General features: G+C 50.9%; 1 protein-coding gene across 1 annotated transcript in view; it reads right to left on the bottom strand.

Moving 5' to 3' along the window:
- The window catches only part of PUSL1 (pseudouridylate synthase like 1), a 55,715-nt gene that overhangs the window by 8,210 nt on the left and 23,274 nt on the right, over window positions 1–24,231 (bottom strand). Inside the window, exons 4-5 of the mRNA XM_006018813.3 lie at window positions 19,696–19,845; window positions 17,329–17,502 (exon numbers count right to left, since the gene is read on the bottom strand). Of these exons, the coding sequence (XP_006018875.1) occupies window positions 17,329–17,502; window positions 19,696–19,845 (324 nt within the window). The remainder of the gene's footprint in view (window positions 1–17,328; window positions 17,503–19,695; window positions 19,846–24,231) is intronic.

Below are 24,231 nucleotides of genomic sequence, written 5' to 3'. Positions count from 1 at the left end.
TCAGGAGATCACATCTAGTCCACCCCTCTGCTCAAAGCAGGACCAGCCCCAAATACACCGTCACAGCCAAGGCTTTGTCTAGCCGAGTCTTAAAATCCTCTGTCACAGAGCACTGAGGTGCCCTGCTCCCATAGAGGGGAAAACTGCTAGGGAGGAAGCCCTAGCAGGGAATAAGGAGCCCAGCTGGGGGTTGCCAGGGCAACCAGAGGTGGTCAGCTGACCCTAAGGGGCAAGGCCTGGCTCTTATAAAGCCCAGGAGCTGAGGCCTGAGGCAGTTCCCTGCCTGCAGCCAGAGAGGCAGGAGCTCCCTAAGCTAGGATGCGGCAAGAAGCCTGACCGCAGCGACAGCTCTCAGAGGCTTGAGCAATGTTGTTCTAGCCAGGGGGCTTATAGTTACGTTATAGCCCAGGGGCTTGTGTTTTGCTTTGTTGTTGTTATAACCGGTGATTTGGGTGAGGCTATTAGGGGTTGGAGGAGGCCTCAAAGGGGACCCACAGTAGCGTGGGGACCCCAGCACCAGTGAGGGCGCAGCGTAGGGGGTACATAGACCCCTGCCCCCAGAAAGGGGGGGGTACCATTGCGAAGCTCCAGTGTGGGCATGGTGAGCCCCAGAGAGGGGAGCACTATGATTGAGGAGCCCAAGTTGGGCACCGTGAGCCCCAGAGAGGGGGCAACCTTAGTGAGGAGCCCAAGTGTGGGCACGGCGAGCCCCAGAGACGGGGGGGCAGCATCACTAGGAAGCCCAAGTGTGGGCACAATGAGCCCCAGGTAGGGGGCAGCATGAACCCAAGTGTGAGCATGGAGAGGGAAGGCCCAGGGAGAATAGGAAGGGGCTGAATAACGAGAGAAGTGAGACAACAGCGATTTCCATCGGCAGGGTGTAGGGGAGGAAGCGGAGCCGCAGATAGCGCCCCCTGGCAGCGGGACAGTACAAGGGCAGCCTCCTGCCAATTAACAACAATTAATCAATTAATAACAAGGCATGGCAGGCAAGTAGGCAGGGTGGTTGCCCCAAGAACAGGTGAGCGGGCCTCCTTTAGGTCGGCCCAGATCGTGTACCTGTCACATCCTCCAAGGATGGAGCTTCCTCCACCTGTCTGGGTAACCTGTCCCAGTGCTTTACTATCCTCCTAGCAAGAAAGTTATTCCTAATCTCTAACCTAAACTTCCCTCACAGCAACTTGAGCCCATTGCTTCTTATTCTGTATCTGCTCCCACTGAGAACAGCCCAGCTCTGTCCTCTTTTGAACCACCCTGCAGGGAGTTGAAGGCTGCTATTAAATCCCATCTCAGTCTTCTCTTCTCCAGACTAAATAAGCCCAGTTTGCTCAGCCTCTCCTCACAGGTCATGTCCCCCAGCCCCCAAACCATTTTTGTTGCCCTCCACTGGACATGCATGCAATGTAGCCCCCAAAAATCATTTCTGCACTATTCCCAGGCAAGGCCTGGTGATAGAACAGGGAAAGGAAAGGATGCAGGGTAGGGGGGCAGCAGGGGATTGGCAAGTCAGGAGCAAAGGGTATGGGAGTATGAGATGGAGCCAATGGGCCAGCCCAGCTTGGCAGGGGAGGTGGCGCTGCGGGTCTGGACAACAGCAGTTGTGCTGGCTTGGGTCTGCTTCCTGGCAGGAGTAATTTGAGCCTGTTACCGTCCTCACTCCCCCACGAAATAATAAAGCATACTCAATCCATCACTTGCATGTATCGACTCCAATGCATGGACCTAACAAAAGGATGAATAGCAAATCGTTGCCAGACACAGCAGGCTTCTTCCCCAAGGCCCAGCACATTGCAGCATCTGCCCTTTCCTGCTTGAACACAGGTGAAGTGGGGAGTAGGACCTGTCACACCAATACCCTGCAATGTAGAAACAAATGCAGGTGCTCTGGAACCAATTCCTGGCCTAGCGAAGCAATTAAAGATCGAGGGAAAGCCTCTTCCCTCTGCTCAGGGAATTACTCTGGGCTGATATGCTTGAGGGTGTTAGATGGACCCCATGCAAAGAGGGGAAGAGTCTGGTTTTGAATCCTACATCCTCTCTGCCTCCCTTTGGACAGGACCTGGGCTCCCACCTCCACTCCAAAGAAGTGGTGCACGGCAGAGCCAGAAGGGGAAGGGGACATGGGGGGAGCGCGTTCGCTGGCAGGGCTGGATGGATGTTTCTACGGCAGGGCATTTCAGGTCAGTTGGGCTGGCTGGGAGAACCGTGCCCCCTTCTCCAGCTGTCCAGGGCATGTCAGAGCTGATCTACCTGCTTCTCAGAAGCGCTAAAAATCAGCCTCCCCTTCCCTGGGTGATAAATTGCTTTTAGCATCCCTGCTATTAAGCCGTTCATGTCTAGGTGGGGGAGGGGGGTCCCACGGCCTGTATGTCTGCTGTAGCCTGAGCAGGCATCTCCCAGGAGGACGGATAAAACATGTTCTGCTTCTGAAGAGGCAAAATGGGCCTTACTTGAAGACTTTTACTTAACAGCAGGTGCCGCAGCCCTTATGCACAATTTTAACTCCTGGCATCTTGAAGTGATGGGGAGTGGAGGAGGACTACTTGCAGTAGCTAGAAACACCATCCATCACCAAGCCAAGTAGAGCTCAGGGGCTGATTCTTCCCTTTCGCCCCCACGCTGCTCTCTGTTTTCAGGCGCATGCACATTGGATCAGGCACTCGAGCCTGGCAAAATGATGGCTCCATTCAAGTGATGGAGATGGGCTGAGGGGGGCAGCCGCACTGACCATGGTGCGCAGGGAAGTGGTGCCGTAGCTGAAGGAAGGAGGGGACAAGACAGAAGCGTGCCAAATACCGAGTGGAAGAGGCGGTAGCAATGGAAACGGATATTCTCCCTGTCTCATGATGCAAGAGGAGGCTACACGAGCTGCAAAGGCAGCATGTCCCAAGCTGACGTGCAACAGCATCATCCACCTGATGCACAACCAGCCAGTGGAAATCACTGCACGGGGTATCGTGTGGACTGAGAGGCGGCAAGGGATTCAGGAAGGGATTAGACACTGAGACAGGTAACCAGGATAGCCAGCACTAGTGATTTCCAAAGCAGAGTGAGGAAGTTTATTCCTTCCAAAATTGTGTGGCATAAGCTAAGCTCCTGGGAGAAACCTTTCTGGGTGCACATAAGCCCATAGATGCCCCCCCTGAGACCTCTGAAGCAGCTGGTGTTGGCCACTTTCACATACTAGGAGTCCTGGTTCAGCTTGAAGGTCTTTACCTATGTCTTCAGGACCTAACCTCACCCTGGCTCTCCCAGGAGATGCGGCTGTGGGTGCTGGACCAGGCACAGCCAGCGCTCCCAGGCTGTCCGCCGACCCTTCTGCCACTGCTGTGTTACGTGGGTCATGCTTTGAAGACCAAACAGTCTCCACGAACTTTGGGGTTGGGGGCGGCCAAGGCAGGCTCAAGTGCTGACCCCCAAAAACCGCTTGCAATCAAACGGCAAAAAATGGTTCCTACCTGTCAAAGCAGCCTGGGATGCAGCCTCCCAATGAGACAAGCTAGTCAGAGGCTGTCAGCACGCTGTCAGGCCAGGGAGGCCTGTTTACTTCCAAACAAGCTGAACTAAACAGTTTGCCTCTAATGGCATCTCGCTAGCATCTCATCACTCATTCTGAAGGTGTCTGCCCACCCTGGACCAGGGCCTGCTCTGCTGCCGGCTCTCCACGGTCTGCCCATGCAAGCACTGAGCCTTTCTTCAGCGTTCATTTCGAAGTAGGTAGATCCCAAAGAAGGAAAGGAAAAGCCCGGATATCCATCCTGCCAAGTGTTAGGTCTGCCAGACGATGGGGACAACCGCTACAACCCTGAACAGCATAAGCTCAGCGACCCCCTGGGACTGGAACCATATGGCTCGCCGGGGTGTTGAATTTTCCACGACAGAGCTTTCCCCAACCGCTGTTTAGATGGCAGATGAGTTACGTAACTGCTAATGGAAACAAGGGAGCTGGAATATAATACTTCCATCCACCCTTTGTACTTCATCAGACTGCTCCGGCTTCACATCTGACATCGCAGTCCTACTAAATCGTCCACAGAGCCTTCCAGAGCAGACAAGAACTGCACTGGTATCCCAAGCACTGATTTCTCCTCCAGCTTTTTAGACCTTTTATTTTATTTGTCATGCAGCAATAACATTACGAAGGGGCTATTTTCTGGACTCTTTGCACCCTCCGACAATTGCCCAATTCTTTGAAAATGAACGAGGTCCACCAAACCAGATCCTCGCACTCAATTTGCAACACCATTTTACTGTTACTCACTTCCATGTGATACAAGGACACCTACTTCTACACGCAGGCTGATCACTAGCTAGCTGACATCAACCATAACCATCTCCTGCTAGATAGGCAGGCAAGGCTCTTTGGGGAGATGCGATATCTTTTATTAGACCAATTAAATAGTTGGTCTAGTAAAAGATATATTAGATAAATAGTTGGTCTAATAAAATCATATCTCCCCAAGAACCTTGCCTGTCTAATGTCCTTAGACCAACATGGCTACAACCAACAACCCAGCTAGATAGGTATTTCCTTCACCCTCCCCTGAAGCAGCTGGTGCTTTCCATTAAGCTAGACGAATTGCAGTGCTCTAGTTTGGCAATTCGGCTATTCCCCTGCCACTGGAGATACACCTCCATGGTTTCCTGAAGCTGAAGAGCTTGCAACAAAGACAGGAGGTAGGAATCAATGCTTGTAGGCAAAAAGGGGCGAGTAGTTTTGTCCCTTTCCCCTCTGCCCTCCTTGAGAATTCAAGATTTGAAGGATGAAAAGCCGTCAGAATTTCAACCTGCTGAAGAAAGTGGAAAGGGAGCAAAGATATGGGGAGGAAAAAGCCTGAAGAGGCTGACGAGGGAAGCAGAAGGAGGTGGGGAAGGAAGCAGCAGGGGACGATGGAGAATGCAAGTCCCTTTCATTCCCACCTTTGCTCTGGGAGACCTGGCTGGCCCTCTCCCGTTCTCTGGAGACATGCAGAAATGCTCCCCACACCTCTGATTTCTGCTTCAGGGCACGGGGCTCTCTGCATCGTCAGCCATTAATCGCTGCCCAGACCAACAAGCATAAGAAGCAGGGGGTACAGATGAGCATCTTGCTCACAGAGCAGCACCAGCACAATGAAAGCAATGCATGCTTGGGTCTCTCTCGAGCAGCTGGATGCCAGGGCCCTGCTGCCCACACCTTCCCGCATGGCTCACGGCTCCTGCCCGCAGAAGGGACTATGCTGTTGTGCCATGACCTCGAACATCTAGCCAGCTTTCCATGCACCCCCTCCCCAGGACAGCCCCTTTGCTCTGTGCACACAGGCAGACATCTGCTGATCTCTTTGGAGCTACGGAGAGAAGAATAAGCCACACCAAGAGCTAGGAAACGGGCTAAGCCACAACCCGTAGGACCTCCAAATAGGGTCTTCAGCCCACTCCTTATGTCAGAAACCTCACACCATGAGCCCAGGGCAGAGCAGGGGACAGACCCCAAGAGTCTCGTCTCCCGGCCCCTGCTCCGATCACCGAGCAAGTCTCCTTCCCAGAGCCGGGCCAGCTTTAATAACTCCCAGCTGGACGGCTATCGCTAACGCGCCGCATGTGACATCTGTAGTTTTAATGTACGTTTCTCAGCCGCCGGCACGAAGGAAAAAATACAGCCAGGAAATTGCAAATGAAGAATCTTGATACCTAATGAATTGAGGCCATTTAGCAAATAACCTCTGCCAGACTAAGCCTGGAAGCAGAACCCAGACTCTCGCTGCAAGACTGCACTTCCCTGGGCCACATTTCAAACCCCATTAGGCGAGCGCTACATCGCTGGCACGCTGCCCTCAAGGATCCCTCAGATGTAAAACTGCGCCCTTCCCCTTCTCCTCACGCAGACAGCCAGGGGCTGCACTCCCGGTCCATTACTTCAAACACATGCTTGCCTCCACTTGAACTCTTTCAGCTGGTAGCAACAGTAGGTCCCTTATCCTGGGCCAGAGAGGGCAATGTCACTCTTTCATACTCTCAGCACTGGCAAAGGACCTCCCACCATGGGTCAGCAAGAGAGAGAGGATGAAGCCAGAAATCCTGACTCTCCCAGCTGTGACCTGTCTGCATTGGACAGGGTTTACAGCCCATCTCCAGCAAGGGCAATGGGCCTGCTGCCCCCTCGTGCTCTGATGTGCTTAGCTGGCAAGGGGGCTAGCAAGGCATGGGAGGACCGAGCCTGGAGCAGCCACCTCCAGAGGGCTGGAGTGGCTCCCCCATCGGCGCTGCTAGCAGCGAGCACTCAGCGAGGCGAGCGAGCATGGACGGGAGACGCATGCTCCGACGCTGCTACAGATCGGGTCCGTGGCGGAGGCTAAAAATAGAAAGAGCCCAGGAGGCAGAGACAGAGCGCAGGCAGCAGCGCTGGGGAGCCTGCGAGACGGGAAGCTAAGCTGCAGGAAACCACGGCTCGGCCTGTGGAGCCAGCCACAACGAAGGGAAGGCTGGAGACAGGCAGGAGGATGGGCTTGCGGTCTACGGACCTTGGGAGGAGGGGTGAGTCCCAGCTCTGCCACAGACTCCCTGTGTGACCTTGGGCAAGTCACTCGATCGCTCCCTGCCTCCATGCCCATCTGTAAAATGAGGGTATGGCCCTGTCTTCTCTGTCTATTCTGGCCCCAAATCCAGCAAACTGATCATGGAAGGCGATTTCAATACGTGTTTCAGACTAAAGGAGGGCTCAGGCTGTGAGCTATCCTGGACAGGGGCTGTCTCTGCTGGGCAGAAATAGGAACAACTTAGCAAGAGGCAGGGATTTACAGGGCATCAGGTGCTCTGTGGTAACCAGGTGCATGCATTTACCCAGCAGTTAAACAGAGTTTAACCCTAGAAATGCAATGCTCTTTTGTTAAGTCACAGAATAATAGAAAATGAGGGCTGGAAGGGCCCTCAGGAGGTCACACCTAGTCCAACCCCCTGCTCAAGGCGCTCCAAGGGCTGGACACAGGCAGCCTCGGGCCCTGCCCCGCAGCACAGCAAACCTGCAGTGGCGCCCCCATCTCTGCCTTTGATTTCACACCCTAGGAGAGCACCGAGCAGGGGGATATTGCATTTCAGGTCCAAGGCGAGGAGCAGGCGGGTTTGGCGTTCAGCTCCGATAAGGACGAGGACGGAATTCAAAACCATCCCGATGGCCGGGGCAGAGGAGAGACAGGGCAGGGAGCCCTACTAGCAGACAAAACAAACCTCTTCCCCTCGTCCCAGACCCTCAGCAGCATCCATCGCCGCCAAGGCTGGGATGCTCACAACGGAGGCTCCCTGGCTCGCCGCTGAGCGGCAGCTCCCAACTCCCCCATCTCCCTGCAGCATTCGCTGCTCCCAACAAGGGCTCTTGGTTCTGGGGGTGCTGTTTCTATTGCATTAGCTAGCCCTTCCCTGCCTGGGCTGGGGGCTGAGCGACTGACCGGAGCCTCGTGCTTTGAAATGGTTACAGCCTTTGCGGCTGCACCCTCCCCTGAGACTGCAGGGCTTTGCCAGGCACTCCGGACCTGCGTGCCTCTCTCCCTGCGAGCCCCTGCTAAGCCGCAGCACTGGCGTGGCTTGCAAGGCCATTATAAATCTTGGCCTGCAACAACGAGGGGGCGGAAACTGCCGTGAATCAGGAGAACAAAAGCAAACAGGACAAGGGGAAGAGTGAAGAGGCAAGTCAGGCCCATGAATAATCCAAGCTGTAACCATCTGCCCAAATCCAGGAGGGACCGCAGTCTGGACAGCACTGTTTTGGGCTGGGCCAATGAATTATAACAGGATTTGGCCTATTCTGCTGCCAAGCATGCAACTGAGTGTGTGTAACTATGAACTGGGGCCGTCCAGAAGCCATCTGAACAGGATGCAGCCTGTGAGCACTATAAACCAGTGTCCCAACGTGGCAATGCCCACAACGCCCGATCTGAGAGCATCGTCTTTAAGCAACGCGCACAGGATTCTCACAGCAAGGAAGGATACTTCCAGTTTCCCTCAACCTCTTCTCTTGCCTCAGCCTGGCTGCATATTTGCTACCTCCTGAACCTCCCTGTCACCAGTGCTTGCCCAGACTCCGCGCAGATCCTGGCTGCACGGAGACCCACACAAGGCAACGTGGCTGTGCCAAGAGCCCTGCCTTTGCAAATTCACTGCCCTGCTCTGTATCCATTGAGGCAACATGTAGATCATCTGGACCGTTCTCCGCCGTAAAAAGCAGCAGCCAACATGAATCACACCCAACCCTTGGGGAAAATGGGTCAGTACCTTGTAGCCTGAGTTCAGACCTAATCTCCAGCCAGCCCCAGTGCAGGCAGTGACCTGTCACGCAGGTGGACTGAGGAAACCAGCTGTGCTGCCAAGAAGCTGGGATGCAAACTGCAGCCGCTGAAGCAGGGAGGTGAATGCAAAGCGCAGGGAAAGGCTGCAGCCTCTTTGACTGGACTCTCTCTGTGTTTTGCAGAGCGAAGCACGGCGCACCTGCCCCAGAACAGCTACTGCGGCAAATAGAGCTGCTATTATGTTCTCCATTATAGCCCATGCCTGGCTGAACATCTGCATGAGTACCGCCAGCTGGGTGGCTGATAAGCAGAGACAGGCAGACTTGACCGGATCCCTGGGATGCATAAGAAAGGGGCTTTTCCCATCTACCTGATTAATTGCCCCTGGCTAGCGGAAGAGACGGGCGCCAGCCCCCGGTGGCAAGACAGGAATTTGGAAATCTCAGTGCGGCTCTAAGAGCTCCTCCCTGGCAGCTGCAGGGCAGAATGATGCCATTCTGCAGTAGAGCAGCTGCGGTCTAAACTGCATCCAAATCCAGTGCTCAGTAACCGTCCAGCTTGGCTTGAGGCCATGGCCCCAGTGAGGAACCTCTGTGCGACAGTCAGAGCAACAGCAAGGGGCAGCTTTCCCCAACAGACCTCACGGTGCATGGCTTGCAGGTGGAGCATCCCCCTACAGCCGGCACTGACCCACGGCTCCAGCAGGAGGTTGGAGCGTGGCCGTGTCACAGGAGAAGCCTCTTGCAGAAGGGATGGGAAGTCACAGTCACTTGCTTTTTGGTGAAGGCAGGGGCCTTAACTTCAGTGTTGTGATCGAGCAGGACGACAGCCCCACTTTCCTCCTCTCCAAACACTATAGTTTCTGCTGTCAGTAGCATTGTTATTTTATTTAACGTACCTTGCAGCACCTTTCAGCGTATTGTTTCAGCCATCTTACGGCGATATCATCACCAATGTGAAGAGGTGGAAGGCCACCAGGTAGCCAGGTAGCGTAGTAAATGGACATGAGTCAACAATGTGGGACATGGTTTGAATTTGTCCACAAGGGCATTTGTTTTCATTGCAAAGATCCCCATTGGTATAGGTTTGAGGCACAGTGATCCTGTCCGGTTCGAAACTGGAACGGCGTGGCCAGTTAAATCCAGGTTGACTGACTGTAGGGTCACAGATGATGCAGTGATTGATTGGTGCTTGTGCTGACCCTTGTTCGTGCCATCAAGTAAGGAAAAGTCAAAGGATTTTGAAAGGGTGGACCATATTGGGTGTCTTGATGAGAGCTGAGCTATTGGTGGGTGGAATATGTCCCAATGCACTGGCAGCATAGGATTATTATGGAGTCTGGCTAGTAAATTTATTTCAGCATTTGTGCGGCGGAGAGGGAGGGGGGCAATGTTACTGAGGACTGATAACCATGGGGTGCAATGTGCCTGAGAAAACGCACTGCAGCATGCAGTTGGGTGTCCATTAGTTTGCTGTGCAATGACCAAGCCCATAGAGGGGTGCAGTATTCTGCACCTGAATAACAGTGCGAGAGCGGACAAACGAATGTCAATAATGGTTCTCCTAGCCAACCAGAGCTTCCACTCACAAATTAAAGTCCCCTCATCTACCCTGGAGATGTGGGGTGATGAGCAATCCCCACTGGATCTGTATGAGTGATTTCTACTCTTGCCAAGTGCTTTGGGTGTCTTAAGTTTCACTTCTCTTACCCAGGCGTACAATGGTTCACAAAGACGGAGCAAGGTTACGTGATCACCGCAAGCTTTGGGGAATGTGTTTCATCACTTAGCAATTTGTGCCGCAACGTCCGCATGCTGCTGGAAAGGCCGGAGCAAGCCTGTCAGGAGACTGATTGACATGCAGAGGGAATCCACATGCCTGCAATGACAGAGGCAGTCCCAGCCAGGAGTGAGAGCCTGGGATACGGTTAAACTGAGTCATCAGTCATCTTCAGTAAACTTCAGTCATCAGTCAATACAACATTCCTCTTCCTCCCTGAATCCTGCTGCTTGCATAGTAACAGCCCCTGCAATTAGGTTCAAAAAGCTATTGGGGGAAGCACTGATGGTCCTTGAATCACAGCCTGCCTTTCCCCCATGTAGGGTCACAACCCCCTCCCCACAGAGGTCGAAGGCCCAGAGCTCACAACCAATCTGCGTATGCAACCCGGTGCTGGGGAGCAAAGCTTCAAGAGCAAACCTTCCTTCTCTGCAGAGACACAGACCCCAGCGCACACAGCACAAGGCCCTGCAGCAAGCCGGAGCGTGCAACCCGGCTCCGAAGAGCGCGCATGCAACGCAGCCCGCACGCGTTCAATGAAAACCAAACATAGCAAAGGGAGCCAGTATCTGTCATGGTGCACAGTACAAAACGCAGTGTGTGCTTAACTCGGGTTAAAGCTATGATGAAGATAAGGCTACTTGGGCTTTAGCTTGGACCTAACAGCTTGAGTTCAACCCCAGAACTCCGTGTAGGTTCAACCCCAAGCTGTCAATCTGAATTAAAGCCCAAATTACCTTGTCTTTACTGCTATTTAACCCAGGCTAGCTAATTTGAGTTCAGACACACCTTCTGTTCTGCATACATACCCCTATCTCCCAAAAGTTTATGAGAAGGCTCATCTTGAAGAGGCTTTTAAAATTCACGAGGAACACCTCAACACAGCTCTAAGGGCTCCTCTCCTGCTGCTCCTCTCCTGCTGATGCCATGAGGTTGGCGGTTGATGGCAGGAAAGATCTGGTATCTAAAGATGTTAAAAAAGAGGTCTTTAAACATCCACAATGCTACATTAGGACTTGGGCAGGGACAAAGTCTCCCGTGGCCATCCCGCGTAGGCATTGTGTGCGTGCACAAAGCCACGTGATACACGGCCTCTCTTAGTGAACTTCCCCAGGCAACCAAGCGCTGCCAAAATCCGCTCAGTAACTCTCGATAGCTGATCTCGGTGTGCAAGTGGCTGTTATTTCTCCATGGTCTCTTCCCACACCCTTGCAAAATGCTTGGTATATTGGGCGGCTATGGAGATTTGGACCATCTGTGCTTTAGGCAGATGGGGGTGGGAAGAAAGTATGGCCACCACCAGAAATTCATCTGGCTGGTTCCTCCCTGCTTTGGCCCAGCCCAGAACTGCCTGGGTTTGCAAGTCACTGGAAAAGGGGCCTCCTGTGTCACATTCCCATGCGACCCAACAGAGAAGAGGCAGGTGGGAGAAGTCACGTGCAGACCCGTGAGGCATTGTCAGGGCATTGCAGTGCTGAAGGGTGGAGAGGGCTGCTTGGAAACATTTGCGGATGGGAACAGCAAGACACTTTCTAACAGGTTTTATAGGCAAATTGCAGCTAACATCCCACAGTGATGATGTACGTCTGCTTATCCAACTTCAGCTCCTGCCCCCAGACTTTTGCTCATATCAGAAAATGCCGATGCCCTTGCGCTGCTATACAACTCGTACTTTCTCTTCACATAGGTGTGTGGTGCATGTATTCATGCACTTGCTGAACATGTGTACGCTGCATGTGCAATTTTAAATGCATTAAGAACCTGATCCAGCAAAGCACTGATGTCATTAAGAGCTGTCCTAATCCAAACTGGGACTTTACATACCTGGATGGAAAACCTTCCCCATTTTGCTGGGGACCTGTGCTGGGATTGCCTAAGAAACTTAAACTCCCAAATCAGAACTAGGGGATGCCTTGTACTGAGTCAAAGAGGACAAATAAGGACGACACCAATATCAAGCTACAGAAATTACTGTCTACACCTACAGACCTGAAAGAAGAACGAGCCCTTCTGTCAGTTTTCAGAGCTTGCCTATAGATTTCGCTAAGAAGAGCTTGCATTCTCAATTAAGCTAAATGAGAAGATTTTAAACATGCTAGAGCAGTGGTTCTCAGTCTTTTTAGATATGAAGCACCTGTTGATATACTTGATATACTTGAGCCACCCTTCATTTTCTGACTACACAAAAGCACCAGGAGCAATTCTTCCATTGCAAAGCACTCAGAAAGCCCACAACGGGGCAAAATGTTTTTAACGCTTTGGATTCCTCCTTGAAATCTCTGGGTTTATTTTGAATCAAGTTTGCACACCTAACCGTACTAACACTACATGGCACCCCACAGATCTCAAGGCACCCAGGATGTCGCAGTGCCCTGATCGAGAATCACTGACCTAGAGGAAGAATCTGCTTCTCCATTAAATTCTCTAGCTTTTTCCTTTTTTTTTTCCATCAAGGAGAACTTTCTTTTTCTTGCTGATACCACCCATGATTCTGCTTGTCAGCAATACTCTGGGCTGCCTTTTCACTTGGCAGCACCCAGCACCTTGCAATGAATAATGCATATTCATCGACAAACAGGTGATGGAACGGTTACTCCCAAGGAATAAGTGATGGGATGAAATCTCCAACATGGCTTTGCATTCAGGAGGGTTTCGTACAGACAAAGCATTAACTTTACTTCCACTGTTGCCAGGCGATGCAGAGTTTGATGGAAGGAACCGTTCCAACAGTTGCCCTTTGAGACAGACAAGTGGTCAATTCAGAGGCTTGGTTTTAGTTTGGAAGCGAAGGAACAAATAGAAAGAAAAGCTGCATTATTTGACTGGGAGATGATGGTTTATATTCTCTGTATTCCATCCTTCGAAAATAAAATAAATCTTAGATTAGTCTGAAAATCTCTTTATACACTGTAAACGGACGCCCGGGCCTCTCTGTGCAAGTTCATGTCACAGTGATACATCGATAAAGAAATGCACCCAGCTGCGCTCTCATTTATGGACACAGCTCAACGTTTGGAAATGGTGAGTACCGAGTTTTGCTTCTCCAGCTGTCCCCCTAGGAACCGTTTACAGATTAACTTTCACCAGTACCAAAACCAGCCCTCCCTTGCCACATGCAGAATTGTGTCTCTTCCCTAAAGCAAAAAAACAATATTAAGACGGATCATTAACTCTGAGCTCTTCAAAGGAGTCTAAGGGAATTAAACACCTAAATCCCAATGAAATCAGCTTCTTTTCAACAGAGCCTAAATGCTCATTAAATAAATTAACAGTGCAGCATTGTGAAAGTGACTCATCAAATAACACAAGCTTGACTCTGTGTCAACAGGATATGGCAGAAGTATCCCTCCAGCCACGAGCTTGATGTTTCTGCTCCAGCTTTTAGGTTCGCTCAAACTATTTTGGCAAAGCATGGGACGGATTGTAGCAAGATATACTAGAAACTGCCAAGTCCCTTTTCAAATTGAAATCAGCAGGGCTAGATTAAAAGCAAGTGCACGCACACACCCAGAGAAAAAAAGCTGACCCACATTAGAAACCCACAGGTTCACAGATCGGAGACGAGAGAAGCAGACTTGCAGAGTGCATTTGCTCATGCAGAGCTCCATACCACCGGGGTAAGGCAGCTCCCAGTTCCCCAAGTTACCTGCTAGCCTGGTTACTTTTACAACACAGCATGTGGTGCAGGCAAGGGTGGGCAAAATATGGCCGGTGGGTCGAATCTAGCCTCCAGCTGATTGGATCTGGCCCATGGGTAAATGCCTGCCAACTGACTGTATCTGACCCGCAGCGCTCTGCATGGGGCTGAGCCCTACCCACTCCTGCCTGGGGCAGCTCGCACTGTGCTCCCGCCTGGCCCGGCCCCAGCCCTGCCAGTGCGCGCAGCTTCCCAGCGGGAGTGCTCCCAGTTCTGCTGCAGCCACTCACCTAGTGCTCAGCTCCCCCAGCCTCCAGTGGCTCCTCCTGCCCCTGCTTCTCCGCTCTGGGCAGCAGGCAGCACGGGGAAGCTGTGGGAGCAAGTGATGGGCAGCAGATGCCCAGCTAGGTGGGGGGAGGCGGGGGACAAGCTGCAGCCAAACAGCTCGTGCCCCAGCGTGCGGGGCTCCAGCTCAAGCTCTCGGCCACCTTCCACCCACAGAGCTGGAGCCCCGTGCGCTGGGGCAGGAGAAACCACCCGGCTGCAGCTTCGCCCCTGCCTAGGGTGGCACAGCAGGGACAGGAGGAGGAGGCGAGGAAGCACTGGAGGTGTGGGGAGCCAAGCAGTAGCCAGGTGGCTGCAGCCCCGCTGGGAAGCTGTGCACACTGGCCAGGGCCAGCAGGCACAGGCGGGAGCGCAGTGTGGGCTGCCCCGGCCAGCAGCAGGCAGAGCTCGGCCCCACGTGGAGTGCTGCGGGGGCAGCCGCAGGCCAGATGTAGGGGTGCATGGACCTCACCTGCACCTGCACCGCCCAGGTGACCTCTGCTGCATGTGGCCCCTCTCCTCTTCCCCCATCCGCGGCTGGCTCCTGGGACCTAGCGGCCCCACAAACACACCAACCCTCCCACACACACACACAATATACAAGGATAAGACTCTACTTTGAGCTGTTATGCAATCACCTCTATATACACTACTCAAAAAAACAAATCAGGACAAAAATTATTTTTTGAGATAACGTTAAAATACGTTACAGTAGATATTTGACTTTTTTGTATATGATTTTTTTAAACCTATAATTTGTTAAAATGATGATCTTCTGAAAGATTTTATGTGTGAGGCCCTTGGCAGTTCACTAAAATTCATTAAGTGGCCCTCCAGCCGAAATAATTGCCTGTCCCTGCTCTAAGACATGTGGTTTCGCGGTGAGGATCTCAGAGACCTGGGTGTTTTACCCTGTGGTGCTGTTCCTGAGCGTACACGTCATGTCCTGCCAGGGCGAGTGAGACGTGGCAGTAATGCTGCAGCCTGATGGAGCCCAGGTCTCTCTTGGTGTCTATCTCCACGAGCACCTTGGAAAGGCAGCTTATTCAGCTGCCCAGCGGAGCGTGCTGGCCAAGGTTAAGACGAGGCAGAGGAAATCGACTGCCGTGCCGAGAGAATGGGTCTGTCTGTGCCCGTGCACGTGGATTCCCTTCAGTGGCTCGGCTCTATAAACCCTGATTGCTTTGTGGTGCCTAGCCAACACAGCCTGCCATTTCTCTTCATTTAAAACATGACCCGCAAGACAGCTTTCTTCTGGGCATGCATGCCAGCCCCATCTATCCCTTTTATCCTATAAGCCAGGTGACCCCAACCAATGACCTGTTCCTCAAACCAGAGAGCTATATCTATAGGGTTTTTTTTAAGTAATGCCCTCCCACAGGTCTGTGCCCTAATCCAGAACACTTTACAAGTACAAGGGACCAGCTTACACTCCTCGGGATAAAATGCAGCTGCCTCTTGGGTGGAACACAAGCTGTTTGACAGCTTACAACAATGCCACATAACAGCGTAGGAGAGAATCTAAGGAAGAATTTTGTACCTGATGGAAACCCTCCAGGGCTGGGGAGCAAGGGAGGCAGAACTGAACGATCCAGATAGGAATCAGTTCAGGACGATATGGGCTACAACCCCAGCATGGGAATGTTTAATGGGCACAATTTGCTGAGGACGACAGCTTTACTACACGGCATGGCCAGCAGTTGAGTGACCCTCATATAGGACTGGGGGCAGTTCAAAGGGAAGAGTGGTGCCAACTGCACACCAACCCCACTGCCTGAAACACCCTCTTCACCCCCACTTGGTCGGAGCAAGCCCAATCCTACTCGAGTTAACCTACCTGACCCAGGCAACAGCTAGTCTTACTTATCTTGCACCCTATGAAAACGGAGGCAAACCAACTTGCACCAGAAAACTTTTCAAGGTGGTTTGAGGCTTCCCTCCTTAAAAGCAGAGGATGAGGGATGTGAAACCCCCATGCATTCTGCTGTCTGGAGTCGAACACACAGCTGACCATCCCAGGGGTCTGACTCATCAGCAAACCTGGTAAATCATATGATGAATGAAACAGCAGGCCATTCCCCCCCCAGCCTGCAATGCAAATAAGGGGGTGGGAAAAAGCTGCCGAGCATGCACTCAGATGCTGCTTGCAAGCGTCCTTAGTTCTTTCTCTGATGCCACTGGCAAAGTATGTTACCGAGGCAGAGAGCGAGAGACAACAGCGGGCTATTTGCAAGCAGCAGTGAGTAGTCAGCAGTGCTCAGAGGATGGTACTTATTGGTACCGACGGCTCGGAGGGTAGTGGAATCTATGGAGGGTCACTCTGCAAAGCTACAAAGCTGGGGGCTTCCTCCTCCTCTGAAACCAGGAAAATGTGGCTTAGAAACAGAAAATAGCACAGTTTACTTTTGAAAGGCAAACCAATAAGGGTGAAAGAAAGCACCTTCCTCTGCTGAGGAGGATCCCACTCTCCCAAGGGGAAGGGTGTTTAGGTTGTACCCACACTTTGCAAGAGCCAAGCAGTAGCAAAAGGCTAAGCTGGCATCCACTGGGCAGTGCTGTGCACTGCAATTCCAGGACCACAAAAGCCCCATATGCGGCATGGAAGAGTTTGGGGCCTCCTTACAGCATTTTCAGTGCCCTTCCAGGAAGATTCCCACCCTTTTCAATGCAGCAGCCTGGATGTTGAGCTAAACAGAGGGTGGATCCAGCCCAGGGACTCTCAGTCCTGCCTGACTCAGTGTTAGTCAAAGGGCCACAGAAACGCAAACTTGTCCAGGCAAATTGTGGCAAACACACCCCAGTTCAAAGGACACAAGAACTGCAGTTTAACCCATGCATCGTCCAGCAGGGGATAAGATTTCAAAAGCAGTAAGCCTCTTTGGTGTTTACCGAGTGCAAGAAGGACAAATCCAAGGCACGCAGCAAACCAAAGCCTTTGAGAGCATTTTCCGCACAAAGCCAAAAATGACATGTAGAAGACACACGTGGCTTGGCAGCTGCAGTCGAGGCACCATTGATCTACCCCCTTCATCTCAGCGCAGGCCCTGAGGGCCACTGAGGATTGAAACATTTTCTGTTTCACGGCAATCAAAAGACTTCTGGGCTCCCCAATCCTCAACCCACAATCACACGGCTCCATGGGGAAGTCACCAGTAACAACCTAGGCCAGCGTGAATGGCAGAGTCAGCCAAAGTAGGGCTTTGCCACTGGGTGGGGTCTGTATGTGCAGCCTTTGGGCAAAGCCAAGGAAGGAGCAGAAAAATGTGTCTCCTGGCAGGGCCAGGGTCTTGATTCAACGTGAACGATCAAAGAAGCTCTCTGGAGTCTTACCTGTGTATGTAGTGGTACGACAGGAAGCTGGAAAAGGGTCTGATGTCTGCGTGAATGAGGGTTTTAATTGGGGACTTGTAAGGCGTGTCGGCACAGATGGAGCGGAAAGTGCTGAAATCGTGGGTGCCCAGCAGGAACTGCACAGCTTCCTGCATGGCTGGCACATTCAAGTGGCTGAAATAACACAAAGACACAGGTATAAGGACCGGAAGAAGGAGGCGGGAGGCAGGCCTGTGGCCAGGGGAGGTTTTGATCAACACTGTCACTGGGGTCAAAGTTCAATTCAGTTGGAAAATGAATCTGAACCCATGTCTCAGGCTCAAACAGACCAGGATTTTTCTAGGAAAGAGTTTGGTTATCCTGTAACGGCCCAAACCAAACACTGAAGTGCGGGACGGCCTTGATGCCCAGGGATGTCCAGAGTCTAGATCCAGATGTGAATTCTGCCCCCATCTAACAGCCTGTAACCTGGCAGATGGGAGTATCTATCCAAGGGTTTTGATGACTTCTGTATCCAGGTACTCCCATTAAAACTGTCCAAGCAGCATCCTAGGCAGATCCTTCCTGAACAAATAGCATGAAGAGCAGAAAGCCAAACAAAGTCTTCCAATCACCCTTCAACTCCCAAGAGCTCAGAAAACATCTCAGTTGTTTTATTAAAAGGGTTTGGGGGGAGGTTATTTTACCCCAATGGAAGTTATCACAGAACGTGTCTGTTTTCAATCTTTTTTATTATTTTTCGTTGAAAAAGCGGTACGCTTTTTGATTTGGGTGGAAATGTTTTAGTTTTCCAACAAAAATCCAAACACTTTCTGACACATTTCAACAAAGACCTTTTTCATTAAAATTTCCTGCAGTTAAAACGAGTCCCAAACAGCTCTTAACATTGTTACTGGTGGTAAAGGGATGGGAGTCGGGTTAAGGGAATTTAACCTAATCACCTCCGTAAAATACGCTTATGGACCATGGGGGTTTTATGGGCTAATTCAGTTTCTTCGTGCAGCCAGTGGGAATTTCTCCCTGCTTTCTTTTGGAGTAAGGATTTGTCCTGTTAGTAATTTGCCTCCCACTCAGAGTTTGTTACATGCTGTCCCTACCCATTGTGCGGTGTTGCCATTTAAGAAAATTAACTACAGCATCTGGGCTAAATTAAATGGCATTTCGTAAAACCCGAGATTAGGGTGTATGATGCACGCAACGTATAATTTAACAATTTCAAGTAGATTTTTCCCCTTCGCAGCCCACAGAAAAGAAACCCACATATTTAACGCAGGGACAATGTTATCTTCATTCCTCTGCTGGGACTGCTGGGATTGTTGCTGGTAATGAAAAAAATGTGAAGTTATTCCATTAGTGGTGGCCAAACTATTGTAATTGGCTCAGAAACTATAAAACAACTTTACTCTGACGTCATGAAAAATCTCCAGTTGTCTTGAATGTATAATTATTTCAGTGTATCCTGGTTAAAAAAAGATAATGTCAGGCTCTCTTCATCAATGTTTGCTTAATTCGCTGTTGCTAATGCCTTAAAAGTTAGAGCCTGGCATCTTGTTCTTTCAATACCATTTTTATCCCCTACGGCACATTCGCTGCTACATTATTAAGGGGCACTAAGTTAGGAAGTGCTCCCAAGCAGCACTAAGTTGCAATAACTTCTTCACTACCCTGGGCCTGTTGGCTAGCACTATACCCACTGCTCTGTTATTGTAGGGTAGCATAAAAGGACTGGGCTGCATCTAGTGCTCCAGTTGCTGGCTTGTGCCATTCACTCATCATTATTCCAGTACCCAGCACAATATAATGTAACCAGGGAAAAGATCTGCAGTGATCTTCAGAGGTAAAAACAAAAAAAAAATTTTAAAAAAGAACTGGAGGCTTGAACCTTGACAATCTTCTTTTTTCGGTACCCCACCTCTCTTGTGGGATCACTGTGCCTTGACTGACTATCATATTTCATTCACTGTGTGGATCAATGAAAACGCCCATTTAGATGACTCTCACTTTTTACGGAGGATGCAAAAAGTTATTCTGGCGAGCTGCACTGCGGTTTTCTGTGCGTGAGCGCTGCTGAGAACATTGGTCACAGGGTCTCAGCTTTTGAACTGAGTCACTGCTGTTGGTTATTAGTAAGTTAAGCCCATCGTTGAAGTGAACTCAGATCCTGTTGAAAGAGGGATGCAGAGCTAGATCCTCACCGGTGTAGATCAGCAGGGTTTCACTGGCCTCAGCACTGAAATGCAAACACACACCAGCTGGGGATCTGGTCTCACACCTGGAACCTTACCAAATTTTAACAAAATCCCATTCAAACAGAAGAACGTCCATTCAGTCAAAGAACGTGTGTTTTCCCAGGAAGTTTATACTTACTCTCCTCTGGGAGCCCAACACAGATCTCTCTCAAACACGGGTATTTGGAAGTTGTAAGAGCAGCCCATCACTAGCCGATAAATATAGGTTCTTGACAAGGCAGAGAAGCGTGCGTGGAAGTCATCGGGCACCTGACAGGCACTCAGTATTCTGGAAGGAAAGGAGAGAGTCAGACTCCTTTTTACTGCGCTGGTTTTAGTTTGGTCAGCCCCTTTTACACCTGCCTAAACTTAATCCGCATTAGCCTAATGCACATTAAGATGATTTAGGTGAACATCTACACATGCACGATGTGCATTAACGCAGGCATGCGGACTGACTTGGTACTACAGTTAGTCCCAAGTCAATGGACACACAACGCGTTAGTGCATATTATCACGTCTACACGTTTGCTAATGCGATTTATTCGCGCGTAAATTTAATACCTGCTTTATGCAGGTATCAAATTTAAGCTTGAATAGCCTTAAATTGCCATTTTTAAGGTGCATGAAGGGCGCATTAAGGGCCCTTAATGCACCTTAAATTGAGCTAATGTGCATTAAATGCGCACGTGTAGACACGCCCCGACAAATCTCTCCACCAAGAATTAAACGCAGAGCAGGATTCTCTAGGAAGCCCCATGGGTAATTCAGGGCATGGAAAGGTGTAAGGTCCTAAAACGGTAGCAGATAAACCCTAAACTACGATATCTTTACTGAATTCACTAAAAAAAAAGAGAATCATCAGAGAATCAACTTGAAAACTCCCCGGCGTCGGTGACACTGGTTCAAGATTTGTCCGTCTGCTTCCACTGCAAAGCGGCTGTTCCCCTGCCACCTACAAACAAGGCACTGCAACTGCTACCTCATGTAGGAACCCCGCTCTCGCCGCACATCTGTCCATTCCCAATCCCAGTACAATTCACACTGATACACACAGCCAATGTACATGTCTGTCTGTCGGGGCCTTCACTAGTTACCACCCCCTTCCCTTTGAGTCAATGAATAACCAGCTCTCCAGCATGAAGCTTGGGCTCATTGCGGGTATGTGCCATTCAGGGCAAAGAAGGTGTCCTGGCACAGGTCCCTGCCTAGGCAGGCACCATCTCTTCCCATTTCAGCTGACTGCTGTCTCAGTTCTCACTTCTCAGCCTACACTATTGTGCGACTGAGCGTGGTTAAACAGCTGCTTCTTCCACCGGAGGAGGAGACACTGAATGCATGTATGTGAAACCCTGCATACACGTCCTTATATTCACCCGCATGCATGTGCATGAATCATGTACCGGGAAGTTTTGCCCTAAGAAGCCAAGCTGGAGTTTACTCGGTTTGCGGAGATCCTCTGGGATAAAATGTACTACCCAAACGCAAGCTATTATGTTCCACCAGCCCCAGCAGGGTCACTAGCTGTTCAGTGGCTGCTGCAAATATCAAGGGAAGCCTTGTGTTTCTCACAAAGAATTTACTGGTTTCTTTGGCATCCCTGCTAAGGCCCAGGAACAAAGGACACTGCAATTAACTCCCTCGTTACTGACATGGCTTTAACTATCTGATCCCTCAACTGCCCTATTCCCTTTCCTCTTGATTCACTGCCATCATAGTGGGATCACACACATCATGGGGAGACCTCTGTGATCTCCTGAGCAGATCCCGTCGCAGGAATGAATCTCCCAGTCGCTGGATTTCACCGCACGGCGATCCCTCCAGCACAAATGGTTTCACACAGATTACGGCCACGTGACGTATCTAAGGACGAGTCATAAAGGGGGCCCCCAAAGTCACGACCCGCTCCCCCGCTCCCAGGAAAGAGCCAGCTTGGCTGGAAGAGCAGTTGGATGATAAAACCAGATGTCCCGGCTCCTGCTACCATTAACTGCATCGTTTCCATGGTAACATCTTCAGGTTTTGTTGCCTTGTATATTAAATAAAAAGCTCTGACTTTGAACAGAGCCTCAGCTGAAACTGCTGGAAGGAGCTGGATTTCCTTCCTAGTTTCAGGATGTTCTTTCCTAGGCTTGTTCTGTGCTCGCCCTCACCATTTCCTTGTTGCTGTCTGCTTCCTTCAAATCCCCTTGCATCTCTCTGTCTCAGACATGTGTTTGAGCTTGTCAGTCCCCTGATCTTATATATTTAGGCAAGATATTGTAAAAGATCCCACCACCTTGATGCCTAAATGTCTTCTCACCTCTGCCTGGCTCTTCGACTCTAAGCATTTTTCCTCCCAAAGTCTTTCCTAGCTTTGGGCTCCTTCTAAAAAAGGGAGGGGATAGGATGACGGGGATATGGATGAGGCTATTATATTCAACTGCCCTAAGGACCAAGATCTCCGGTTTGTCCACACAGAAGGGTGGGGTGCAGGGAGCAGAACCGGTTTCTGCACAGGATGCCTCGGCATCTTCCAAGCAAGGGTGAGGAAGAAACGAATTCCCATGGTTCGCTCCATCTCTGGCTTCTCTGCAGCAACCGCTGAAGAGCTGGCCAACATGTTTCCCCATATATTAATGATAAATGCAGAGTGCTTCATCTGGGGAGAAATAACCAGTGACATGAATATAGGTTAGGAGGGGATGTCCATCAACACCAATGGTACCATTTCCCAGACTTCCACGCACAGGAGGCTAAAAGCATCTGAAAAATAACCAGGTAGCTTGTTATAAATACAGTCTTGCTCTTGCTTCTTGGCAAGTTTCCACCCACGTGAGTTTTCTGCAGTCCCTGTCTGGGCAGGCACAACGGGACACACGTACCGCCCAGCATGTGAGCGCTCCCTCTGGCTGCTGTGCCACCCTAGGCACGTGTCCCATGCCTTGTGGAATTGAGGCCGTGAAGGAGGTGGCATCCAGAGAGCCACGCACCGCGCTCCTGGGCTTCTTCCTTCCAAAACGCTGTTAATCAGCTCATTGCAGCAGATGGAGATAGCAGGAAACTAGGTCACTCCCCCCGCACCGCTCCAAGACAGACATGACTTTGCTGCAGTTGGCTGTGAGCGTGCAGAGAGCCCTGCTGCCTTAGATGGAGTCTGGCTAGATCCAGGAGGAAAAGCATGATGACCGTCCTCAAGAAACCGCCAAGAAATCACCAGCTCTTACATACTCGGCATAAAATCATGCCCAGTGACCCTCCATTGATTGCAGGGGTGTGACGCCAGGGAAGGAATCAGCCAGCTTCCTGCAGTCCTCCATTTCCGACTGCAATCCAGCTAGGGGAGAAAGAGTCTCACTGCTGCAATTATGATCCAATACAGGATACCCTGGTTTATAAGATGGGGAGTAACATTTCAGATGGAGGAGGGGGTGATGCGTGGCTTTCCCCCTCTGCTAACAGCAAAGCGAGAGCACCCTTGTCTCTCCCCGGCTGGGGTGGGACCCGTGCGCTCTCATCACTCCCCCTCTGAGTTCCCTGCTTGTTCCTATCTACCAAACTCCTGCAGACAACAGGTCACCTCAGCCTTTTCTCCTAGGGGTCCGTTCTTCTGGACCTCCACTCCTGCCAACCCCTCTAGACCCAGCAGCTTTGTTATTCTGCACAAGCAGCCTGCCCAAGACCTGCTTTTGGAAGTGTGCAGGCATATGTAGCCAAGGAGGAGAGCGCAGTGTTACTGCCCATCTCCCAGGTGACGTGGGGCAGCCTCTCTGCAGTGTGCAGGGTTTCCGTCAGTGCCGCGTGCCTCTGGCATCCGGCAAGGGGCATTCAGAGGTTGGCATGAAAGAGAATAAGTTGTCAAACACGATAGGAGTTAAAAACCCAGTGCCCGCTGAGACCAAGCGTTAGATAAGCTTATTTATAAATATTTTTTTCCCGTGCCCTCGGGATTCTTGCCAGATGAAGTGCCTCCAGACGCTATCCTTAGCTGTACATGGGTTGGAGCAGAGAAAGGGAATACAGCTGAGCCAGCGGCACTGACGTAGGTTTTCTGTAACAAAGGGGAGAGTGGCTCTGGCTATTAAAGTACTTGGTGGCAGAGATGCAAACTACCTCCCCCCAGGCTGGTTGGGGGGTCAGAACCTGGACCCTTCCCCCGAAATCATAATTAAGCATTGCATTTCTTTTCTCCTATGCACATGTCCCTGAAAACATCTAGTTCCCTCCTGGAGCCGTGCTTGTTAATGCTCAGACAATTAAGAAATAATAACCCTTTTATGCACTCTCCTAGAGTAGTTCTTTCAGAAAAATCTATTGATGCTCACGTGATCCTTCTGTCCAAGTCTTCCTTCCTGGGCCTGCCCTGTAGAAGGAATGGCTACTCCTGTTACTTCATAGCTGGAAATGGGCTTCTGTGACTTCATCCACTAGACCGCGAGCTCACCCCTTTATTCAGTCATTCCTAAAAGCCTATTTTTACAGCTCTGTCTGCATTTTGCTTTTGGGATTTCCAAGGGAGGGTAGGCCCCTTGGAGGACTCCCAGTCTATGATGCTAACTGTATATAACACAAAGATGCACACGGGACCCAGCAGAGTAACTGCAGAATCACAGAGCTCTGAGCTGTCGCCTTTCCAATGCAACGTGTGTTGTCTCTCTCAAATCTCAGATCAGGAAAGAGGGGCTTTTTAAAAAAG

The sequence above is a fragment of the Alligator sinensis genome, unplaced genomic scaffold (assembly GCF_000455745.1).
Source record: "Alligator sinensis unplaced genomic scaffold, ASM45574v1 scaffold569_1, whole genome shotgun sequence".
Lineage (NCBI taxonomy): Eukaryota > Metazoa > Chordata > Crocodylia > Alligatoridae > Alligator > Alligator sinensis.
The sequence above is the reverse complement of the archived record's forward strand: the minus strand, read 5'-3'. Positions and strand labels throughout refer to the sequence as shown.